At 38.3% G+C, this 23,185-nt stretch overlaps 1 protein-coding gene across 1 annotated transcript; it reads right to left on the bottom strand.

The window, feature by feature from the left end:
* Window positions 1–1,210: 1,210 nt before the first annotated feature.
* Window positions 1,211–2,935, bottom strand: LOC141299298 (zona pellucida sperm-binding protein 4-like). Its single transcript, XM_073829654.1, has 8 exons — window positions 2,654–2,935; window positions 2,391–2,578; window positions 2,220–2,317; window positions 1,990–2,147; window positions 1,729–1,921; window positions 1,509–1,656; window positions 1,360–1,432; window positions 1,211–1,284 (listed from the first exon to the last, which is right to left on the bottom strand). Exons 1-8 carry the CDS (start codon window positions 2,913–2,915, stop codon window positions 1,211–1,213), a joined length of 1,194 nt encoding a protein of 397 aa, XP_073685755.1. The 5' UTR covers window positions 2,916–2,935.
* Between the last annotated feature and the right edge of the window lie 20,250 nt (window positions 2,936–23,185).

Here is a 23,185-nt window from a genome sequence, read left to right as displayed (position 1 = left end):
TATCCGATGTCCATGTAACGCTACCTCTAAAGCTCATTTAAATTCTCTTTTTGTTGTTTCCGTGGTGTTGTAGTTCTTTATTTCACTATTCCAAATATAATTTGCTGTATTTAAACTACAAATGAGACCAACATGCAATAGACCTTTTTCACAGAAACCGGAAATACGCAATCGCAGGGTATGCAGACTTCCTGTGTAATGTCAACACAGCAGAAAGCCGGGTAATTTAAAATTAAAATGGAGAGAGTCTACACAACTTCCCTCACTGGTTTGCCAAAGATAACTTTTGCCGACCTGATAAGAGTCGTGGAGGAAAACTCCATCACAAAGAGGAACAAATTGGATAAAGGATATAAATAGGGTGACCAGACGTCCCGAAAAATTCGGGACAGTCCCGAAATCTAAGCTGCTGTCCCGAAAATTAAACTGGTCCGCAGCAAAATCAAAGTAAAAATAAATTTAATGACTTGTGCAGAGTTCCATAAATACATCCTGGGAAAGACGGGAGTGCTGGCAGCAGTGAAAAGCTCTGCAAAATATGCTGATGTCGAGCCTCCACAACCTCGGTAGGCTATATAGCTCAAGTGTGAATTTAAAGTTATATTGTTTCTATTAATTTATATAATTCATCTAGGCTATATGCACAAAGACAATACGACCTTTTTGCTTTATGGAGTAGATGAAGAGAGCGCAAGTTGCAGCATCGTTAGGACAGTTGAAAGTGCAGGCAGAAGTCGCGTGAAGTCAGACCGGTCGAGGGCGAGGCACCGGGTTCAAAATAATACTTCTATAGCCTACGTATTAGGCTATATCAATTTATATGCATATGTACTTGTTAATAAAAATATGATTGGTTCATTAACTTCAGTTTGAAGTATAAAAATGCCTAATGTTACTTCTATATGTAGACTATTTATATTAATAAAAACATGAAATTCACACCCCCCCCCCCCCCTCCCGAATTTCAACCAATCTCATCTGGTCACCCTAACTGAACCAGATCTTAAGGGAAGGGGGTCTAGAAGACCTTTTGAGAACACAAATTTTGTGAACCAAAACAGGCCCAATGGTTGATGCACCAAATGACTGAAGGTAGATTTGGAGTCACAATTGATCTTAACATAGCAAATAAACGAGCAACTTTAGGTAGCTTGGCATGAAACACTGAGACAGTGTAAGGTTCTACATGGTTTATTAAAAGACAACTCAATCATACAACCAATTTCACTTCTCCACTGGAAACAGTTTGTCCAATAGTGGAGGTCCTCACAGCAACATCTCTTCCTAAAAAGGAGAAAAAGTAGTGAGAAAGGCCATGAAGTCACAAATCAAGTGGAAATAGTTACTGCGTGCACTTACTCTTCCTGCCACAGCTTTGCTCACAGGAGCCAGAAGAGGGATGGCACACCGCTGTACTGCAATGGATGAAGATCTGAAAGAGAAAAGGGTTAAGCCATAGAATCCATTAAAGAGTAATATTAGGGGTTCAGGAAGAGCTGAGAGCATACGGTTTCCTGCAGAGGAGCCAGTGATGCTGGATCAACAAATGTGAACATCTTGACAACGAAGCGCTTGTAGTGGGTTGGGAACTGAAGACCAGACGCTCTAGTCACTGGAACCAGTGCGGTCAGGTAACGGTCATCATAGTAAGGGCATCTGAAGAGGAAAGAGGCAGTTAGAGAGTTCCTAACAGCAGACTAGCTGGATAAAGACTGTCGGTAGACTCACCCATCAATCAGAAGATCCCACTGGGGTAGACTGAGTGGACTGGGGGTTGATGTCGCCCAACAACGTCCCAGCATCAGGACAAGGTTGGGGTCAGTCCTCTCCAGAATGCGCACCTCAACATACACAGGCTCACGCAGGACTTTCGTGACGGGATAATCAGCAGCACCGTAGTAGGACGTGTAGGCCTCATCCCCTGAGGAACACTGGGGTTTAACCACAGTCCACTGCAACTTGGACTTTAAGACTGAAGACAAGTCTTACCTTCTGCGCAACCTTTGGTGACACATTGGCCATTGGCCAGTCTAAGCTCCACTCTGAGAGGTCCAGGAGCAGCTACTGGTGGAGGTGCAGGAACACTGTTGACCTCCACAACCAGAGCTTCCACAGCAGTACCAGAGTACCTACACTGGAAGAGAAGCCTGGACAACAAACGGTCAACTTGTAGAGTTTGTCAGAGATGGTACTTAAGATAAAGGGTATGAGTCACCTACTCAAAATGGCTGTCTCTCGTGATGGAACCAAACGGACCAACGCCTACTTCATACGAGGAGGTCATTCTGTTTTCATACACCACATATCCACTGTCCTCCTGCAAATATGAACACTGTTGGCATCCAGCCCATCATAAGCCATGCAGAATAAAGCCAGAAGCATCTCCTCACCATCATGCTCGTGCCACATGCGGTGACAGGGAACTGGTATATAGCAAAGAAAGGTGTAGAGTCCACAGGAGCGCAAGGTGGTTCACTTCCACCCACTAGACGGACCGAATCCAGACTCAGTCGAGGCAGCGTAACATCTCTAGCCACCACTACCACAAACTGACCATCTCTAATACACTGGACAGTCACTGGAATGACATACAAGAGTAGATTAATGTGGGTAACAAACATTAACCAAATTTCATCAGATTCGAAACTCTTACCTGCTTTCCCATAGTAACACTGTTGTCCGTTAAAGCAGCAGTTGATAGCCTCACACTCAGCACCACTGATACCAGGTTGTCCACATTGGATCTGCTCATAATCAGCTACAGCACATTTGTCAACAGGCTCAGCCTTCACTGGCTGCTGAAGCTGAAACTTCTGAGGAACCTGCTGAGCAGATTGTTGTTGAGCTGACTGTTTAAACCGATGGTCAGACGGCTGGAACATCAGAGCTTGAGGATTCTGAGCTGGAAAACCCATTTGAGGAAGAGCACTGCAAAAAGAACAAGCCAAAACACATAGTGTTTGAAAATAACATAAATGCCACTTTCCTGCCATTACTAAACAACTGTGCATAGTTTCAGGAGGCCTTGGACTGCTATTTATACTCTGCAAATGAATAGTCGTTATCAACCACACCCCCTTTAATCAAGAACCATTACAGCTGCTCTGACTAATTAACTTTAACTTCACATTTGATTGGATGTTCTTGAACAACAGTGGCTGCATCTTACTTAGTATTTTTGTCTTGATTCTAGTGAAAATCTCTACAAATTCCTAAGTTTGTATCAATAGATTTCAATTACAATACATATTTTTAAGGCCAAGAGTTTTTTTCACCTACACTGAGCCATAAATCTCCACTTCAGCAGCACTTACACACACCACACTTTACATTTGTATTCTGTCTATATCCTGAAGGTTTTTACAGAGGGATTTGTTCATATTAGCTTGATTTTATACAACATTTTCTCCCCAAAATGGTAAGAAATACATGTTTTTTGTCTGTTCAAAGTTTTTTCCTGAATTATGGAGTGATGAAATGATATACCCCAAATTCCCTCTGTAAAAGCATTTGACACTATGTCAAAAAATTAAACAAGAATTTTGAAACTGACTTCATCCAGTGTTTAGATTTCTGGACTAGAAATGTATGCAAATAAACATATTTCATATTATCAATGTAATCGATCAACTGGGTCAGTAAGGCGATAACTATTAGTTGTCTTTTTACCCTATTCACTGGCAGTGTCTCGCCTTAATTTAAGAATTTTTAGAAATTTTGACTAGAAACAAGATAAAAATACTAAGATAAGCCTTTTTTTTTCTTTTTTAAAAGATAGCCATCTCATGGGGGGTGGTGCAGATGTACATGATTATTGTCAAATGCTCATTAATATTCTTAAGGGATAACTATGAATATGTAGGAGTTCAGAAAAACTGGATTCAATAAAACAAAGAATTTTAAATAAGAGTACTGTTTTTTTTTTTTACGTACTTGAATTTAACATGTCGAGCCGGAGGAGAGCGAACCGGAGCCGCTGCGCACGCACCCGCACCCCGCGATCGTTATGTCCATCCACTGCACACATGCACGCGCTCCAGAGCACACTGCATTTTACTTCATCACCACTGAACAGCCATGAAGTTACAATAGCGCACAAATGATCCAACTCCTTAAAACAAGCTACAGATGTCAAGAATCACAGAGGAACTTTTCCTTTTCAGCAATGGGATCAAAGTTACTGGCCTTAGTTCAGTGAATCGGCCCACCCTCTGTGTTCATCCCCTCTAGTGGCCCTCCATATGGGCAATGCTGCATAATTGGGTAAACAGTGTGTGCCTGCATTGGCTGTTTCTCTAATATGACTGACAGGTGCTTTATGATCCATTTGCCTCACTTTTAAACCTCTGAAAAGTGGAGTATTGCCATATTGTGGTGCAAGTTTGGCTCTTAAAACACAATCAGTCTGACAAGATAAAATAAAGCCATTACAGCACAGACTATTAATCCGAACTCAGAATAAATTACACTAGTGAACACCATACACACTTGTGCAGTTTGTAATTTTACCATTAAGCACATTCATTTGCATTACTGGACCTGGACCTTAAGTTGTTCAGAGTAATTGTTAGTCTTGAGAATTTTTGGAAGTACTGAACATATAAATTTTTCCACTAAGAGTTTATCCGGGACGTTCTAAAACGCTTAACGTGGCTTAATGTACGTAAAAAAACTACCAGGAAACCCCAAATTTCTGTCAAACCTTACTTGGAACAAACACTAACTACTATCAAAAAAACGAGTCCTTATTCCACAGATAAAGTGAATAATATCACGTTAAGCGTTTTCTCCCCCATAGAAGCCCGTTGTAAGGAAACAGCTTGGTTTAACTTACCTCAACAGCGACCAGGGAAGACCAAACTTCTGTTAAATTTCACTTATAATAAACACTTTCTGCTCTCAAAAGAACGAGCTCTCATTCAGCATATAAAGTGATCGCCCCCCATAGAAGTCCATTATACAAAAAAAAAAGCTTAACGTGGCTTAAAATTTTACTTATAATAAACACTTTCTGCTGTCAAAAGAATGAGCTCTTATTCAGCGTATAAAGTGAATAATATCACGCTTTTCTCCCTATAGAACTCCATACAGGAAAAAGCTTAACATGGTTTGTTATAATGGACTTCTATGGGGGGCGATCACTTTTATATGCTGAATAAGAGCTCGTTCTTTTGACAGCAGCAAGTATTTATTATAAGTAAAAATTTACCAGAAGTTTGGTTTTCCCTGGTCGCTGTTGACAGGGCCGCTGCTGGCCAAATGGGTGCCCTAAGCAGAAATTTTATTTTGTGCCCCCTCCCCCAAATATTACGGAAGTAAAAATAAAAAAATAAAAAAAACACCTACTATAGGGGCCAAAAATAGAACTTTATTCAAATAAAAGTAAATACATAAATCAATTGTAGCTCTACAGCAAAAAATACAAACTAAAATTACACTTTCAATAAAACATTTATAATAAATAAAATAAACAATAATAATCTGAAATAAAAGCAACACTGTCTGTCATCTGCTGGAGCTTTCCAAAGTTCAAAATTTACAAAGGCACACTTCTGCTTTTTCTTGAGGCAAAGTCGTTAATGAGCTCTTCATATGATAAAGCCTTTGCTAATTCAGAGTTGATGCTGACAATTGCCAGACCACTCATGCGCTCTTGTGCCATAGATGAGCGCAAGTACGTTTTGATGAGCTTCATTTTAGAAAAACTTCGCTCAGCAGAGGCAACAGTTACAGGGAGCGTCACTGCTATGCGCAGAGCAATCCAGAGATTTGGGTACAACTCTTGTAGGTGGTTGTCATGGAGAAATGATAGCATCTCCAGAGCCGTTGTGAGTGGTGGCAACTGTGGAAGGTTTACGATTTCTTGAGCTAGCTCTTGGCCATCAATATCAGAACCTCCTTTTTCCACTGCAGTCAATGTCTTCTCTACCTCAGTGCAGTGTTTCTGTAAAGTCTCTTTTGACATCCCTTGAACTTGGCTGAAATCAAGCAGAACTCCAAATCTGTCTTTGACCTGAGTGAAAATTTCAAATCTCTCTTGAAGTGATGCCAAAGCAGAGTCCACAACACTATTGAAAAAGGTAACCTCAAGCTTTTTGAGGGCATCACTGATAGGCTCATCTGCAGCCTCATAGGCAAAATGCCTTTTAGTGCTTCTCAGCCTTTTCTCCTTAAGTTCAGGCTCTATGTTTAGGGCTTCACAGAGTTCCTTTGCAGTTGACTGAGCATCCACAAATCCAGACTGTCTGTATTTCATGAGAGAATGTTTTGCACTCTCAATGAGTCGAACAGCAACATCCAGTTGCATTGAACTGGACTGAAGCATCTTGTTCACCTGGTTAATATGTGTTAAGATGTCAAACCATACAACAGTGCATATCAGAAACCTAAATGAAGCCACTTCTTCTGCAAGGGCTTGAGCCTCTACTTTGGCAACTGGATCATTCACAGCTTGCCTTGCCTCAATAAGAGCATTTCTGATCTCCTTCACTTGGTGTCTGACAGCTGTAATGCTTTGCAGTCTGCTTTCCCATCTTACATCACTCCAAGACTTCAATGTGAGATGGACATGCTTCAACAAGATGTTCCATCGTTGTGTAGCTCCTGAAAAGAATGTGAAGAGTTTCTGCACATAACCAAAGTAGCCAACAGCATCCTTAGATGCCTTTGCTGCATCTGCTATCACAAGATTCATTGAATGTGCTCCACAAGGTACAAACAGAGCTCTTGGGTTTTGCTTTAGCAGTCTCGCTTGCACTCCTTGACTTTTACCTTTCATATTAGCACCATTATCGTAGGCCTGTCCTCTGCAATTTTCAAAAGGAATCTGAAGCTCCTGAAGCTTGTCCAGTATCACATTTGACAGGTTCAAGCCAGTGGTTTCGAAGACCTCCACATATCCTAAAAAGTATTCTTTAACCTCTGGCTTTGGCTCCAAGGACACAGTCCGCAATATGACTGACATTTGTTCTTTATGACTTGTATCCGGGGTGCAGTCAAGAATAATTGAATAGTATTTTGCCTGATGAATATTGGACACAATGGTCTTCAGTATTTTGTCACTTATAAGCTGTATCAGCTCATTTTGGATTTGCTGTCCAAGATAATGTGTACGAGTGCTTTTGTCCTTGACTCTCGACAGATGATTTTCCATCACAGGATCAAACAGTGCAAGAAGCTCGACTTCCTTGAGAAAGTTGCCATTGTTTGCTTCGTAGAGATGATCTGAGGAGCCCCTAAAAGCAAGATTTCGGGATGCCAAAGATATTGTGATGCTGACTAATCGTGTGAGGACATCACGCCACCTTTTTTTTTCTGCCTCTAAGAGAGTTAATTCTTGATGGTCTATTGTCTTCTTGTTCTTTAGACGCATCTCAAGTTCCCTCCATTTCAACATGGATTGTGTGTGGTCTAAGGCATTGTCGTGACTCCTGAGACTCTTGCTGAGGTTGGACCAGTCACTAAAACCCTCCCTTGACAGGTTTGTGTCTTTGGTACTGAAGAGTTTACAAGCAAAACAAAACACACAGTTTTTCTGCTTTGAATAAATAAGCCAACTTCTTAACACCTTCTCTCCATTTGTGAGTATGCGATAGCATTGCAAACTATTAAAACCTCGTCCATCTTTGTCTTTAGGGAAAGAAAAATCAGATTCTACTTTAAATGGTCCTCTCTGTACAATTTCAAGGCGATCAGAATCTGTTAGACGAGACGGCCAGAGAGAAGGATCAACTTGCAGAGCACTCACAGGGGACACCACATCAGTTTCTACTTCTTTAATGAGTGACGGTTTCTCTATGATTATAGAACTACTCCCAGACTGTAGGTTGTCACCAGTTGTGGGTAGGTTGTGTGCAGTTGTGACCACCACATCTGTATAGCTGGTTGATGGACTGGCTTCAGTGCTACATCCTGCATCAGTGACTGTGCAGCTGCTAAGTCCCTCTGGATCAGTGCTTGATGGTACCACTTCATCCTCTTTTGTAACAAATTTCAGCATTGACCCTGCATTAAATGAAGCAGAAGATATTATCTGAAGAATTACTGAGTGCACTTTTAAATAAACAGTTATTTTTGGTCAAGAAGGTAAATAAAGAGCAAAATAGCAAGAGTGGTGTAATAAAACAGTTTTATCAACAACAAAGAGTTACCTCCAATGACTATGATTTTATTAATACAGTTGTCTGATTGATTTAATAGTCACAGAATCAAAGCAGAAATTAAGCAGTTTTACTCTGATAAAACCATGGTTATCTGCCTTTTTATCTAACTTTCTATCATATCCATGCTTGTAAATTGTGTTTTATAGAATATATAATATTTGTATTTGTCTGTATTTTTTAAATATATTTTTATTCTGTGTTTTTACCTGTTTGCACCAAGGGTGTGAGAGAAACAAAATTTCAAAACTCTTGTATGCACTGTGCATGTGGCAGTTTTGACAATAAAGCAGACTTTGACAATAAAACAGACAAGGGTTATGATGTCCACATATTTTTGTTGAGGAAATGATAGGAAAGATTATGTGGATATTTTAATTAAATGTTTGGTCAATATTAAACAAGGAATTCGATCATCATGCCTTTGGTGCCCTTTTCAGGCATTTCTATTAAAATTGTAAAGTAAACTGTTAATTTTGTATTAGATTATGTATTTTAACACTGTTATTTAATGACACCATATGGTCATTATTAATCAATAATCATAATTGCCTCTGTGTTTTAATATAATGCATTTTAAGTCATTTTAATTACTTAGATCTGCTTGTATTGATATTAAGAAAGATGCGTTAGTCGTGAAATTATTACCGACATTAAAACACATTATTAACGTTGACAGAATAAAATAAAGTTTCACAGGATTATGAACGTACCTGAAAGTGATGCACGGGCTTCCTCTTGGGTTTTTTTTTTTTTTCCGTTTCTCGGCGCCGGACTGTTGTTGTCTCTTTCCAGGACCAGGCATATTGTTTATCAGTTATTATCATTTTTGGCCAAATAGGCAGCCGTAACAGAGGTGAGGGCACGCGCGTCATCACGTGTGCTTAGCCTACTCTGCGTTCACCGTAAAAATGCAATATATACGTTTATATTTTTATATTTTTGTTTATTTGTATATGTATATTATTAATATTAATTTATTATTATAATGTATAAAAACGATTTTTTTTTTCGAGCAGCTGGGATTGTGCCCCCCTGGGAGTTGGTGCCCTACGCAGACTGCGTACTCTGCGTATAGGGAGCGGCGGTACTGGCTGTTGAGATACGTAAACCACGTTAAACTCTTTCCTTATAATGGGCTTATTTGGGGGAGAAAACGCTTAACGTGATATTATTCACTTTATCTGTGGAATAAGGGCTCGTTCTTTTGATAGTAGTTAGTGTTTGTTCCAAGTAAGGTTTGACAGAAACTTTAAGCGTTTTAGAACGTCCCGTTTATCCATAACTTTCAAGGTAAGTAACGTAGCTAACGTTAGAGAGCAATCAGGCTAACAAATTACTAGTGTGTCCACTTAGACCGAGGACTAGGGTTATAAGGTTATGTATGGATAGTATAGAGGACATGTACAACTTTATTAAAGCAATATAACAGTCGTGGTCTTGATGTTACAAACAATCTTGCTCGATGTTTTCGCCATCTTTGTTGTTTAACTGGTTACCGGCATACTGGGGCGGAAATAGGTTTACACAGCAATTGCGTATTTCCGGTGCAAAATATGGAAGTTGTGAGAAAGGTCTATAGCCCAATCAGCTTTCTGTTATTGGCACGAGTCTCTCTCGGATTGTACCGCAGAAGTAAAATGGATTTAACTTTTTAGCTATGGGGAAGTGCAAGTTTAGCGATACTTAGCTTGAAAAAACTGAATATAGGGCTTGGCTAAGGCCAGTTGCTAACAACTGTAGATTTTTTTTCTCCCCCTGCGGAAGTTACTGCGTCTTCATACAGAATCGCAGTAGCAGAATACAGGTCAAAATACCTTTTTCTATATATAATGTTCTCAATAATAATAATAAATATAGGCCGAGCTAGCTGACCGCCAGCCTTGGAGATACTTTTAAAATGTTTTTTTTTTTTTTTACTTGCCCGACCGAACAAACTGCCTGATTAAAACTGAAGTGACAAAAACAACTAGCGAAGCATCGAAAGGCAAGAAAGATTCATATTTTAATACATTCAACGTAAACAGAAATTGATAATGGATAGTGTATTTCTGGTCTATTTGTGACATACTTTAAAACAAATGAATGTAACAGCACTCTAAAGAAACAAACTGAGGTAAAAATTTCAAATGTATAGTTTATTTATAGCATGATATAGTTCAGTAATATAACAAGTGAGCTTTTTGCTGAATATTTCTCACAATTACAAATGTTACATTAATTGTAGCTCAATAAACAAGTAGTTAGTCAAGTAGTTACTTATTAGACAAAATATTTACTGTTTTGTTCTGTTTCACCAACGAAAATAGTTCCAAGCAAGGATCGCAGCAGAAGCATTCTCCTAGCAACGTTCTGCTATGATTCAGCGTTTTGCTCGAATCAGTTGAAATAACTCGCTCATGAAGTGACTTACCGCCACCTGCTGGTAGTTTAGTGTGTTTAAAAGTATGCCTCCACACCCAACATTTCTAACGTATATATTTATAAATCAATAAATGTATTTAAAACATTAATCTCACTTTTAATTTTGCAGTGTAAATTGTGTAATCTCACTGCTAACAGCCATTTAGAATTTATTGATAAATTCATAAAATAAATTTCAAAGTTAATGCATACATTTAAAAAAAAAAAGGCCTTTATAAAGGTAAATCAAATATGCAGATTTAAGATGTAAAAGCTAATAGTGCACTGATGAAAATATTTCTTCAGAATTTTTTTTTTTACATCAGATATTTCTAGTGGTACTTTTATGGGGATATTTTGTGTGGAATAGTATCTGCTGATATGAAAAGTTCACTGTATATCGTAGTAATAAATTTAATTTATGACAGCCATGAAATTGTGTTTACTTTTTACATTAAACACATTAAATATTACATATATGCATGTAATATAATATCTATTTCCATTACAGGTTTCGGTCTTAAATTTCATATAAGGTGGTATTAGAAAGGTCTTAAAAAGTCTTAAATTTCACTTGTTCATATCTGCAGAAACCCTGTGAAAAAAAACACACAGATGTCAGGGTTTAAACTTCTCCAAATCCCTAGACCCCAGAAGGTTAAAGACTCAAAGTTTTTGTGCAATAACATGCATATTTTGCGCTGCACAAGAGAAACCTTTTTTGACTAAAACCACTTGATCTGTTATTTGGTGGTTAACTATGGTTCTGTGAAAATAGGTTTACAAATGTGTCTCATTATAAGAGATGTGTACATTTGTGCAGTGGAAATGGGTAAAAGACTGGAACCTGCAACAGAAACCATGTCGTGGTGAAGGGATCAAATATCAATCGCCTTAAAATTCTTAACGCAGGAAATACCTTAAATGAAATGTATTTATTATTTTAAGCCAAAATGTTTCTTCAAATTCTGATAAAAACAACAGTCTTGTGCATATATCATGGTTGTGCTTCGGGTGATCTTTGAAAGAGTCCCAGCTCTGTGTCCTTTCTGATGCTGTCCCCTCCTCTCTCCCCCACGTATGTGCTTTCTGTACCGTCCTGCATGAACAAAAACACCAAAAATAAAATTTCATAAAATGAAATTCAAAACACTCAACATACAAAACATACAAATCAAATCTTGTACAATATTTTTTAACATGGTTTTAATCACAATTCTAACTAAGCAGTATACTTAGTGAAACAAGTAAAATCATACTGAGTACATTTGTATTACATTAAATAAACTTATAACAAAAGACCAATGAATCTCTACCAGAAGTGACAGTGCAAAGTAGCAGATAAACAATTCCTTACCCAAACTGCCAATAAGCTGGATCCTTAATGATTCTACAAGGGGAAAGAATAAATGGTTTACTGAAATTTTCTTAAAAAGCTGTTTTTCGTTTTAAACCATTCCTTTAAAGTTTAAACAATCTAAATTCATTTGAATTAAAGACATTTGCCGTTATATGATATTCAGAAAAGAAAGATAAAGTATGTCATCTTTAGGACTGTTATTATAGGATTAAAATGTAAATGAGACTCGCAGCTCACGTTTCCTCTGTGTTCCGGTTTTTGTTCTCCGTTGGGATCTCACAATTCATATTCGCTCAAAAATAAAAATATAACAGGAAAATATAAAATAATTCGGGACAAACTGAATAATTTCGGTGAGCAGCAGCTCTCATAAAGTCTATGCAGCTCACAGCCTCACAAAAAAATGCGGTAACGGTCAAATTTTTTTAAATTACAAAATAATTTAATTAAATTAATTATTAATTAAAGCTGCGCAGTTTCACCTGTCAGTTTCCTCAATGACAGCCAGATGAACCAATCTCGGTCAAAGCAGTAAGGTAAAACAACCAATAGGAATTGTTTCAGCATGTGGTAGCGAAATGTATTTATAGTTTTATTGTTGGTGATAATTATATTTTAAGAAATACACATATATTTTAAAATAAGTTTCATGAAGTATGTTTATAATCATTTAAAAGGCAAACATTTATTTGTATGCTGAAGACACGATCATATGTTGATTTATAAGTTAACCTTGTTAATTATTATATTATTATTATTAATATTTTAATTTAAACACTTGCTTTTGAAGGTATATATAACCATTTAGCATTCAAAGTTTTATTAAAGTTGTTTTACCGTTGAAACAACAACCGACCTAATTTCAAAAAAATTTCAACGTTGAATTTCGGTCATGTGTTGACTGATCTTCAACCATTTAGCATTCAACGTCATATCAACGTTGTTTCACTGTTGAAACAACAACTGACCTTATTTCAACCAAATTTCAACGTTGAAGGTCGGTCATGTGCCGGCTGGGAGTGGTATACCCACAGCTAATATTCCTTCAGATTTTGAGTTTTTAGATGGTTCTCTAATTTAAATCTCCACTGTGTGTGTGTGTGTGTGTGTGTGTGTGTGTGTGTGTGTATACTTTAGCTTGAGGTGATTTTCAGCACACAATTAAACACCATGTATTTCAATATGTATTTCTCTAACAGTAATTACCTGAGATGTTTTATTATTTGTATGTTTCTTCCTGTACATACATATGCACTTTTTTTAGACACATCAGTGTGTGAACAGGACTTTTATTTTGAGCTGGTGCTGTGATGTCATAGATCTGTGCCGCGCTCCTGCGTCTGTTTCAGCTGAAGAAAGGTTTGTGGTTTTAATAATATAAAGTGTTTAAATTGATACAACGCGGTCAGTCTAGTTTATAGTTTTTACCAACGTTGTAAAAGTAATTGATCATTTTGTTACACGAGTAACAGAAGAGGTGTGTCTCATTTCGGTCCGTATTTACTGAATCAGATGATAAACACGGATTTAATTCAGTGATGGAGAAACGGATCTTTTCAAAACTCCAGTTCAACTGAATCAATCGCTTCACAAATGATTCATTTTTTTGAATCACTCGAATCACCGCACACTGACGACATCTGCTGCTCAAAACACTGGAAATACAACGAGAACAACAAACTAAACATGTTTAATGAACTTTTACAAACAATTGCAATTTTCTGTTTCTAAATTTAATATATTAAACGCAATATAATCATTAAATGCTTAATCTTAATTAAAACTAAATGGTAACTGTGGGCAATTATCTGTTCTTTTATTTTCTGTGTTCAGTTAGTATTTATTGGAAAAATTTCAGTGTTTTGACTCTCACTCGCACCCACAGTCAGTGAACTAGGAGCTGATTGAGAAGCACACAGAGATTTAGTTTGCATTGATTTTCTTTCTGTTAATTGTTCACATCTTAAACAGGACAAAGTGGTCAAACAGAGAAAAACTGGAGGAGCAACTGAGATCTACATGACACACTATTATAAAGATGGAGTTTATTAAAGAGGAGAGTGAAGACATGAAGATTGAAGAAACATTCAGAGTCAAACATGAAGATACTGAGGAACAAACAGGTTGGTTTTTATTCTCAAAGCTGAAATTATGAATAATGTCACACAGATGTAGAAATGTTGAGACATTTGACAGAAGTGTTGAGATCACATGACAAATACTAACCCTGCCTTCAAGTGCAGCCGAGAATATCCTGCTTTCACACTGGCCATTTGTTTTAATGAGATCATGCATTTAAGTTGCAACAATAATATGGAATTAGCCTTAACAAAATATATATGCACGTAACTAGGCAACATCTTTCACTCACTGGATAAGCCGTTATCAGTCTCAATCACAATGAATAAAAGAAGGCGATTCATGGGTGCCGAAGAGGTATTACAAGCGCTAAATGACATGAGTGATGGAAAGTCTGATGGTGGGGAGATAAGTGATGCATCCTGGGTCGGCTCAACTGATGACTCGTCTGACAGCGATCCAGAGCCTCCGAGAAAAATGAGATTGACTGAGTCTATTCTTCAGGACAGGACTACAGTTACAGAGGGTGAGCATCAATAAACTTTGGATGTAAATTTATTTTTTTGTCATTAGTCATCTCCCACAGTTATTATTATTGCGGAGAGGCAGAGGCTATTTACACTAATTAGTAAAAGAAGAAAAAAAATGATACAGTGGATAAGATGTGTAGGGTGAACATCTGTCCACTTTGCGTTGCACCCGCATTTTCATTGGTTTGTTGTTGTTGTTTTTTTGATTCATGATGGAAATGGTCGAGCGCACACGGAAAATCACAATATTCTCTATTCATTTTAACCAATTTAAAAAATCAATGCAGCTTTCAGATGGGAATTTCTTATTTTATTAGTTGGTTTGCGGTGGTTTCTATGGCGCTATTGTAATGACAAATATCTAGAGCGTAATATTGTAAAGCGGGGGCATCAGAATGAGCAAACACAAATCTCTTTTCTCGCAGGTAGATTCTCTTCACTCAAAACAGGACGCGCTTTCTCTCGCCTGCATGTGTGCGCTCTGAACAGTGCGTTTGACAGCGGATGTAATCTGTATTTACAAAGCATAACAGTAGAAAATGTATCTATCTCACACATGTCCTGCAAAATCACATGTCCCCCATACTGTTTTAAAATGTTTATAATGTCTAAAAGTGGTGCCACTATCTAACACTATTTCCACTATATAAATGGCATCCTAATATTGCAATTTAGATGCAAAATTATTTTTATAAAATATAAATAGAATCTATGGATATTTTCTCTTAAAGGATTAGTTCACTTTCAAAACAACAATGCACAGATAATGTACTCACCCCCTTGTCATCCAGGATGTTCATGTCTTTCTTTCCTCAGTCGTAAAGAAATTGTGTTTTTTTGAGGAAAGAATTTCAGGATTTCTCTCTTTATAATGGATATGGATGGCGCCCCAAAGTTTAAACTTCCGAAATGCAGTTTAAATGCACTTTAAATGCAGCTTCAAAAGGCTCTAAACTATCCCAGCCGAGGGTCTTATCTAGCGAAACGATCGGTTATTTTCTAAACAAATTGACATTTTATATACTTTTTAACCTCAGATGCTCGTTTTGTCTCATCTCTGCGCAGTGCATGCGAACTCTGTGTGATTCAGGTAAATACAGTTATGCCAAGTTCAGACTGCATGATTTTAGCCCCGATTTTGACTCGCCGACAGGTTTTGAGAAATCGCCGACAAATGCCCGAAATCACAGGCAAATCGGTGCTCGTTCACGCGAGTGACAATCACACAGTGTGAACTATCACAGACGCGATCTGAGAGAATCGCCGACGTGTCGCCAACACCCGTGAGATATTTGGCATGCTAAATATCTGGACCTGTTGGCGATTCAAAGTCATGCCGTGTGAAAGCTGATCTGACTGAAAATCACATCGGTGATTACCTGCAGCCAATGAGACAGCAACATCCAGGCCCGTGGGAAGTTGGGGGAGGAGTTACGAAGGTATAGACCACAATATCAACAAGCATAGCTTCGGCTTCTTTTCTTTTCGCTACAAATGAATGCACATGCAATTTGTATTACAAACTTCTTGCGGGCTACCATTTTTTTTATAATAATACCAGTCTCACGTGAGAACTTGCAGGCCTGACCTCGCATTGTTTCCTTGTCACTTCTCGCGTGTGTTTGGTTGTGAGACGTAGTTTGTGGACCCGGACAAAGTTGTCGGCAATTCTTCCTATTGTAAAGTCATGCAGTGTGAAACCCCCTGTCGCCGATCCATCGTGCAGTGTGAACACAGCGACAGAACGCTACCCCAGATAGTCATGCAGTGTGAAAACATCTGTGACGCGATTGCTTTGAAAATCGTGCAGTCTGAACTCGGCATTAGGGTACGTCTAAAAACTCCCATCTCGTTTTCTTCCCTAACTTCAAAATCGCGGTAGATCGCTGCAAAAGTACCAACATAGTGTTTTCAAAGTGAACATACAAAGAAACTCAAACTCCTTTTACAAAAAAGGTAAAAACAGCATCATAAGATGATTTTGACATTGAAGACATAAACGAGATGGGAGTTTTTAGACATACCCCCTAACTGTATTTACCTGAATCACACACACTTTGCATGCGCTGCGCAGAGATGAGACAAGACGAGCATTTGAGGTTAAAAAGTATATAAATTGTCAATTTGTTTCTAAAATAACCGATCGTTTCTCTAGATAAGACCCTTTCTCCTCGGCTGGGATAGTTTAGAGCCTTTTGAAGCTGCATTTAAACTGCATTTCGGAAGTTCAAACTTTGGGGCGCCATCCATATCCATAATAAAGAGAGAAATCCTAAAATGTTTTCCTCAAAAAAACACAATTTCTTTATGACTGAGGAAAGAAAGACATGAACATCTTGGATGACAAGGGGGTGAGTACATTATCTGTGCATTGTTGTTGTGAAAGTGAACTAATCCTTTAAGGCGGCCGTACACGGTGCAAATTCTGACGGTCGGAAGACCGTATGGCCACACACACGTCACGAGTGACAGACGCGGTGGTACACGGCACGATTTTAAAACCTGACGATTTCCGAGCCAATCACATGGACAGTATTGTAATGTATGTAAGTAGTATTATGCACGTCGAGGGGGCTAGTTGGCCACCACTATAGCTAGCAATAGCTGTAGCAAACAATAGGTGACAGCTCACCTGATAAATGTAGCTCTTGGGTGATCCGCTATAAAATGTCATCTCGGATGACCCTATTGTGATAAATGCTGCTCGATACATCATACAGCGCTCTGTGTTCTTGCCTCTTTCTCCATAGTCCAAAGTCGCCGTGGCGCTCCCATGTTCATCTTTCTTCTTCTGTGGTTTTGATTCTTTAGCTTCTGATTGGTCATTTCCAGTTTGATCAACAAATCAGCTCGTTCAGCAGCACACACGTGACGCTTTCAATCCGACAGCTCCCGAAGTTTTGTTTAAAAATGATCGTGAAGTCGGGAAGTGCTCATAAGGCACTCTGCTCGTCTCATAATTTCTCTCACACCATACGAGCCCAGACCATACTAGAAGAGACGATTTCCTCCGATAACCAAAAAAATCGCGTGCGAGCTTGTACGACCTCAAAAATCGCACTGCCTTTAGTGTACTGTAAATAGTATTTTGCTAAACTATTCCTATTTCACTTAGTGCAAATAGCCACTGCTTTGTTTTATGCCTTTTGGCCTGTAACTTTTCTGACTACCACAGGTGGTCCCCTAGTTTCACCCTTCACTAATAAAGATATAAATTTCCCTATAACAGCTAAAGTAGCCTGTGGGTTAATCTTGTAAATAATCGTTGAATCCCTGTCCCTGAATTTTAGTGTGTGTCACAGAGCCACCAGCACCGGTCCAAGAGATCAGTAAAGATGGCACAGTATGGACTGTTCTCAAATCTGGCGAAGGCACTGGGAGACAACAAGTCCAAAATATTCTCACTGAGTCTGCTGGCCCCACACCACACGCAAGACGCAACATCCAAGAATAAGATAACAGCTTTTTTGTGCTTGTGTGATAGGGTGATGTTGCAGCACATACGAGAGTGCACAGTGGCTGAGGCCCGCAGAGCCACTGATGACACAGCCTGGGATATGTCACTTGCTGAGCTGAAGGCATTCATTGCACTACTTTATGTCAGGGGTGCATACTGCGGGAAAAACATCGACATTGAAAGTTTCTGGTCTGAGGAATGGGGCAACATGTTCTTCATTTCCACAATGTCAAGGAACCGGTTTAGGGAAATTATGCGCTTCCTGCGCTTTGATAGGAAGGAAACCCGGCGCTGCCGTTTGACCACTGACAAATTCGCGCTCATGGCTGATGTGTGGCAGAGATTCACACAGAATTGCACTGCGTGCTACAGACCAGGGCCAGACATCACTGTAGATGAGCAACTGTTCCCCACAAAGGCAAGATGCAGATTCACGCAGTACATGCCCAACAAGCCAGATAAGTTTGGGATCAAATTTTGGCTGGCAGCAGATGTTGACACCAAATACATGTTAAATGGCTTTCCTTACCTGGGCAAAGATGACAGCAGACCAGCTACACAATGCCTTGGCGAGAGTGTGGTGCTGAAGCTGGTGGAGCCATTCATTGGTAAGGGAAGGAATGTCACCACCGACAATTTGTTCACCTCCATCCCACTAGCCAACAAGCTTCTCCACAAAAATACAAGCATGGTGGGGACCATTAACAAGAATATGCGGGGGCTCCCACCTTCTGTGCAAGAGAGAGGGGAGCAGTTCAGTACCAAGGTACTGAAAAGTGATAAAATCACACTGACTGTCTATCAGTGCAAGCCTCGAAGAAATGTCACCATCCTGAGCACTCGACACCAGCATGTAGTCATCCCCGCAGACAACAAGAGGATACCAGAAACGGTGACTTACTACAATAGAACGAAACCTGGTGTTGATGTACTCGACCAGATGGCTCGTCAATTCTCAGTCAAAGGTTATTATTATTATTATTTGATTTGCCATACACTGATTTATGATATAACATCAAAACTGACCGTGCCAAAAGGTGTTGACTTTGTTGAATAAACATCTCCTTTAGAAACCTATAATGCCCGATAAAGTAGAGTTTGTGAGTGCAGCACTGCCTTGATTACAGCCTTTACCAGGAAACCGCTATAATGCCACAATGTTCTCTTTGTTCCTGTCTGTTGCTTTCTTTGCCTGTCTCAAGGTGGCACCCGTAGGTGGCCCGTTGCGGTATTTTACAACTTGCTGGATCTTGCTGCTATCAATGCCTGTGTGCTTTACCGGAGCTGCGTAGAGAACAGCATCCCCAGAAGGGACTTCATGCTTCAGCTGGCCCAGGAGCTGCGCGCTGAGTGGATGGCATCCAAAGTGGCACTACGCGTGGATGTGCCACTGGACGGTGCAGATCAGCCGAGGAGAATGACGTGCATGGTGAAGGCACAATGCAAACAGAATAAAACGTTTGTCAAGTGTCTGAAGTGTCGGAATGCTGTCTGTGGGAAATGCACAGTCAAAGTGATGAATGTTTGCCCAAATTGCGTTTGAGCAATGTGTAGAACTAGGCGACTGTAAGTAGTCACACAACACACATTCATATTTAGATGATATAGCCTAACTATGTTATATTAATTAATTATTATTATTATTTATTTACGCTACTGTGTGGCTTTTTATTCTAGTCTACCGTTTCCAGAAAAGAAAAATAATAATAAAATCTGATCTACGATGTAATGAATAAAACCATTTTTTGATTACCTGAAGTTTCTTGGATGTTGTTCTCTTATTCAAATTATAAATGACAGAACTAAGCAAATTAATAATTAATTAGTTAAGGCATGTACTGTGGCAAATCATTATTGCTCGATGGCTATTGTAGTAATTTAAATAGCATAGTTATATTAAAATATTAATTCATGACATTAAACTATAATATTAGCACACACAATATATATTTACTTCCTTTTAATTCTAGTTGTCAGTGCAGGCTTGTTTATCTTATATTGGATGTTTTGAAAACAAAAAAAGGGCAAAAAAAACTGAAAAAAATATAGCTAATGACTATAGAGTTATGACTATTTCATATATATATATATATATATATATATATATATATATATATATATATACTTCATATATTTTATGACAGTGGCATAATACAGTGAAATAAAATGCTCTTTAGCCATATTAAAACACTATTCATGTGCGTGGGTAAAATTTAGCCGCATGGTGGTTTTAGGTATAGAGCAACCCCTGGCGGTTCTAGTGTTAATAGTTTAACTAACTTTCCAAGAGAAATTCCTTTCTATTAGTTCTATCAGTAACAAACCCACAGCACTCTAGATATGGGGACCTATGGAGTGCTACAATTATTTAACTAAATATTTTTCTTATTACAGTTTTTTACGATTGCTTACACACTAAAATTAAAAATAACACACAGTTAGTGAAACCTGACACCCAAGGAGCAAAACCTCAGCCCAAATCTACACAACTATAAGCACATTCTCAGCCTCACACTTTTTGCAAAACACTACGCACATTGTTTTGCAAGGCACTAAACACACTTCTCTACATTAGACACAAAATGGCAAAGAAGTGACATTTCTGTAGATTTCTAAGGCACTGCTTTCCAAAATACTACACATGTGAACCAATTGATTAAACATGGCCATCAGGTGTGCAGACACTTAGGTGCTTAACTGTAAACTCAACAATCAAGGTGTAAGCACTATTAAAAGGCAGTAAGTTGCAGTAATAGGAATAAGGAGAAACATCTTTTACCACAAAGCTATTTTGAATGTTCTGGGCCAACGCCGTGGGAACATCACTATATATGCTGCAATCATGCAGAATGGGCTCATTACACTGGCATGCCAAAATAGATCCTTACAATACAGAACACGTACTCACATTTTTAGACAGACTAATTATTGGACGGACTAGGTATTGGACTAATGCAACCAGAAACTTGTTCCATCATTACAGTACCTCCCACAACATTCTCCCTTCCTTTCCTTTTTCCCTTACGCATGGCAGTAGAAGGTTTAGGATCTCCGACCCTATGTTATGCCCCTCATTCAAGCTCTGGAGGAGGCCAGGTTGACCACCTCCGTGAAGTTGGCACCCCATAAAAAGAAATAATGACCAAAACTATGACATTCGTTTGTGCTACGTTTGTGCTGATTTGTGCCGCAAAAACGAACGTTTGTGCTGGTTTGTTGTTTAAGATATTAAACATTATTTTTTTGACCGTATGACGTCACTTTCCACCCCATGTTGTCCAAATCGCTCCAAACCGGCGCAGTTCGTTTGTGCTCGATTTGTGCCCGTTTGTGCCGTTAAAATAAACACTGTATCTGTTTTCCTTCCCTAGATATAACCAAAATATTTTCGGGGCTGTGACGTCACTCTCCACCCCAGTTCCTCTAAATCACACAAAACTGGTGTCATTCGTTTGTGCTCGATTTGTGCCGGTTTGTGCCGTTGAAATGAACGTCAAATATATTTCCATTTCTTAGAAATAACAAAAACAATTCGGGGCAGTGACGTCACTCTCCACCCCATGTCGTCCAAATCTTTCCAAACCGGTGCCGTTCGTTTGTGCTCGATTTGTGCCCGTTTGTGCCGTTAAAACAAACCTGGTATCTCCGAGCCCTTCTTAAATATAATAGGGGAAAATACTTGTTTGGGACTATTACGTAACTCTCCACCCCATATCGTCTAAATCTACCCAAAAGGTGCCATTCGTTTGTGCTCGATTTGTGCCCGTTTGTGCCGCTAAAATAAACATTGCATCTAATTCTCTTCCTTTGAAATAAACAAGCAGGGTGTTTTATAGCATATTTTACACGGAGCTCCTGCAGATTTATACTGCACTTACAGTGTATAAATAATATTATGAGATTAATAATAATAATAAAAAAGAAATTAGAACAGAAACATGAAATTACAGAAAAAAAATACAATGACACTTTTGAATGTGAAACTAAATTGCCAATAGATGACAGCATGCTCCTGTTTTAATGAGTGAGTCGTAAGTCATTTATTCAATGGAGGTATTAAACACGGCTGATTCAATCTGGAAGGAAGAACTGTTTTTATGAATGGGTCAGTGAATTACAAATAGAACCGGTTTGTAGTCCAAATCGCCTCAACCCGGTGCTTCTACAGTACTCTTTGATATTCCGTGGGAACGACATCCTTACAGTATGTCGTGAGACGATAGATGCAACGATGAGGGAACGACATGCATTTCTCGAGGCCACGAGTTAAGTACATAAACAAACCTGCGTGACCATATACCCCCGATTAGATAGGTTTATTAATATTTTATTTTGAGTTAAATGATTGTATCAATTATTCTAGAAATTAATACAATATTAAATTATTATATTAACAATAGGCAATGCTGTCTGTGCGCGACGTAGAGAGCATTCAAAAGTTTATCATGAATAAATAAAGTGCATCAAATAAAATGGCCCTACAAGAAATATTTTATGCATCCCACAATCTTGTCCATTAACTGATCCTATTTTTCCCGTAATATTTGTATTATTCGTTTATATTCGTTATTTTTCCTTTTATTTCGATCTCTTTACTCCACGTTCTTAATGTAAATGATACTGTAAATGCTGGACATGCCAGTAAAGCTTTGATTATGCTATATGACTGGGATTTTTTACTGGAATGCAGTTTATATGTTGAATTTAACATATATTTAATTTTATTTCGTCTAATTACCTAGATAACTTATATAAATACTAGTGTTTCATTGACCAGTGAATCATTAACGTAGTTTCATTTGTAAATCGTTTATGGTCACACACAGGCATAAATACAATCATAAAAACAAAACTATTGGCATAATTGTCGTTCACAATATTTGCTAAATATATGGCAAATAACATATAGTCTACACAACGTCATTAAGATAAAGCGATACACAATAAATAAAACATATAGGTCACTTATCATTTATTTTTATTATTATTATTATTATTATTATTATTATTAGGCTATTATTATTTTATTATTATTCTATTATTAACTGGTTAGGGCTATATTTTTTCACGCCTGACAATTAGCTACCAATTAAGTTTTGACTTTATGATTGCATTCACACCCGTGTGTGACGATAAACGAACATTTTTATTTATAAATGAAATTATAGTCTACATGAATGATTCATTCCTCAGTGAA

Source organism: Garra rufa, chromosome 23 (genome assembly GCF_049309525.1).
Source record: "Garra rufa chromosome 23, GarRuf1.0, whole genome shotgun sequence".
In the NCBI taxonomy this organism is placed as follows: domain Eukaryota; kingdom Metazoa; phylum Chordata; class Actinopteri; order Cypriniformes; family Cyprinidae; genus Garra; species Garra rufa.
This window is presented reverse-complemented; position numbering and strand designations above follow the sequence as displayed.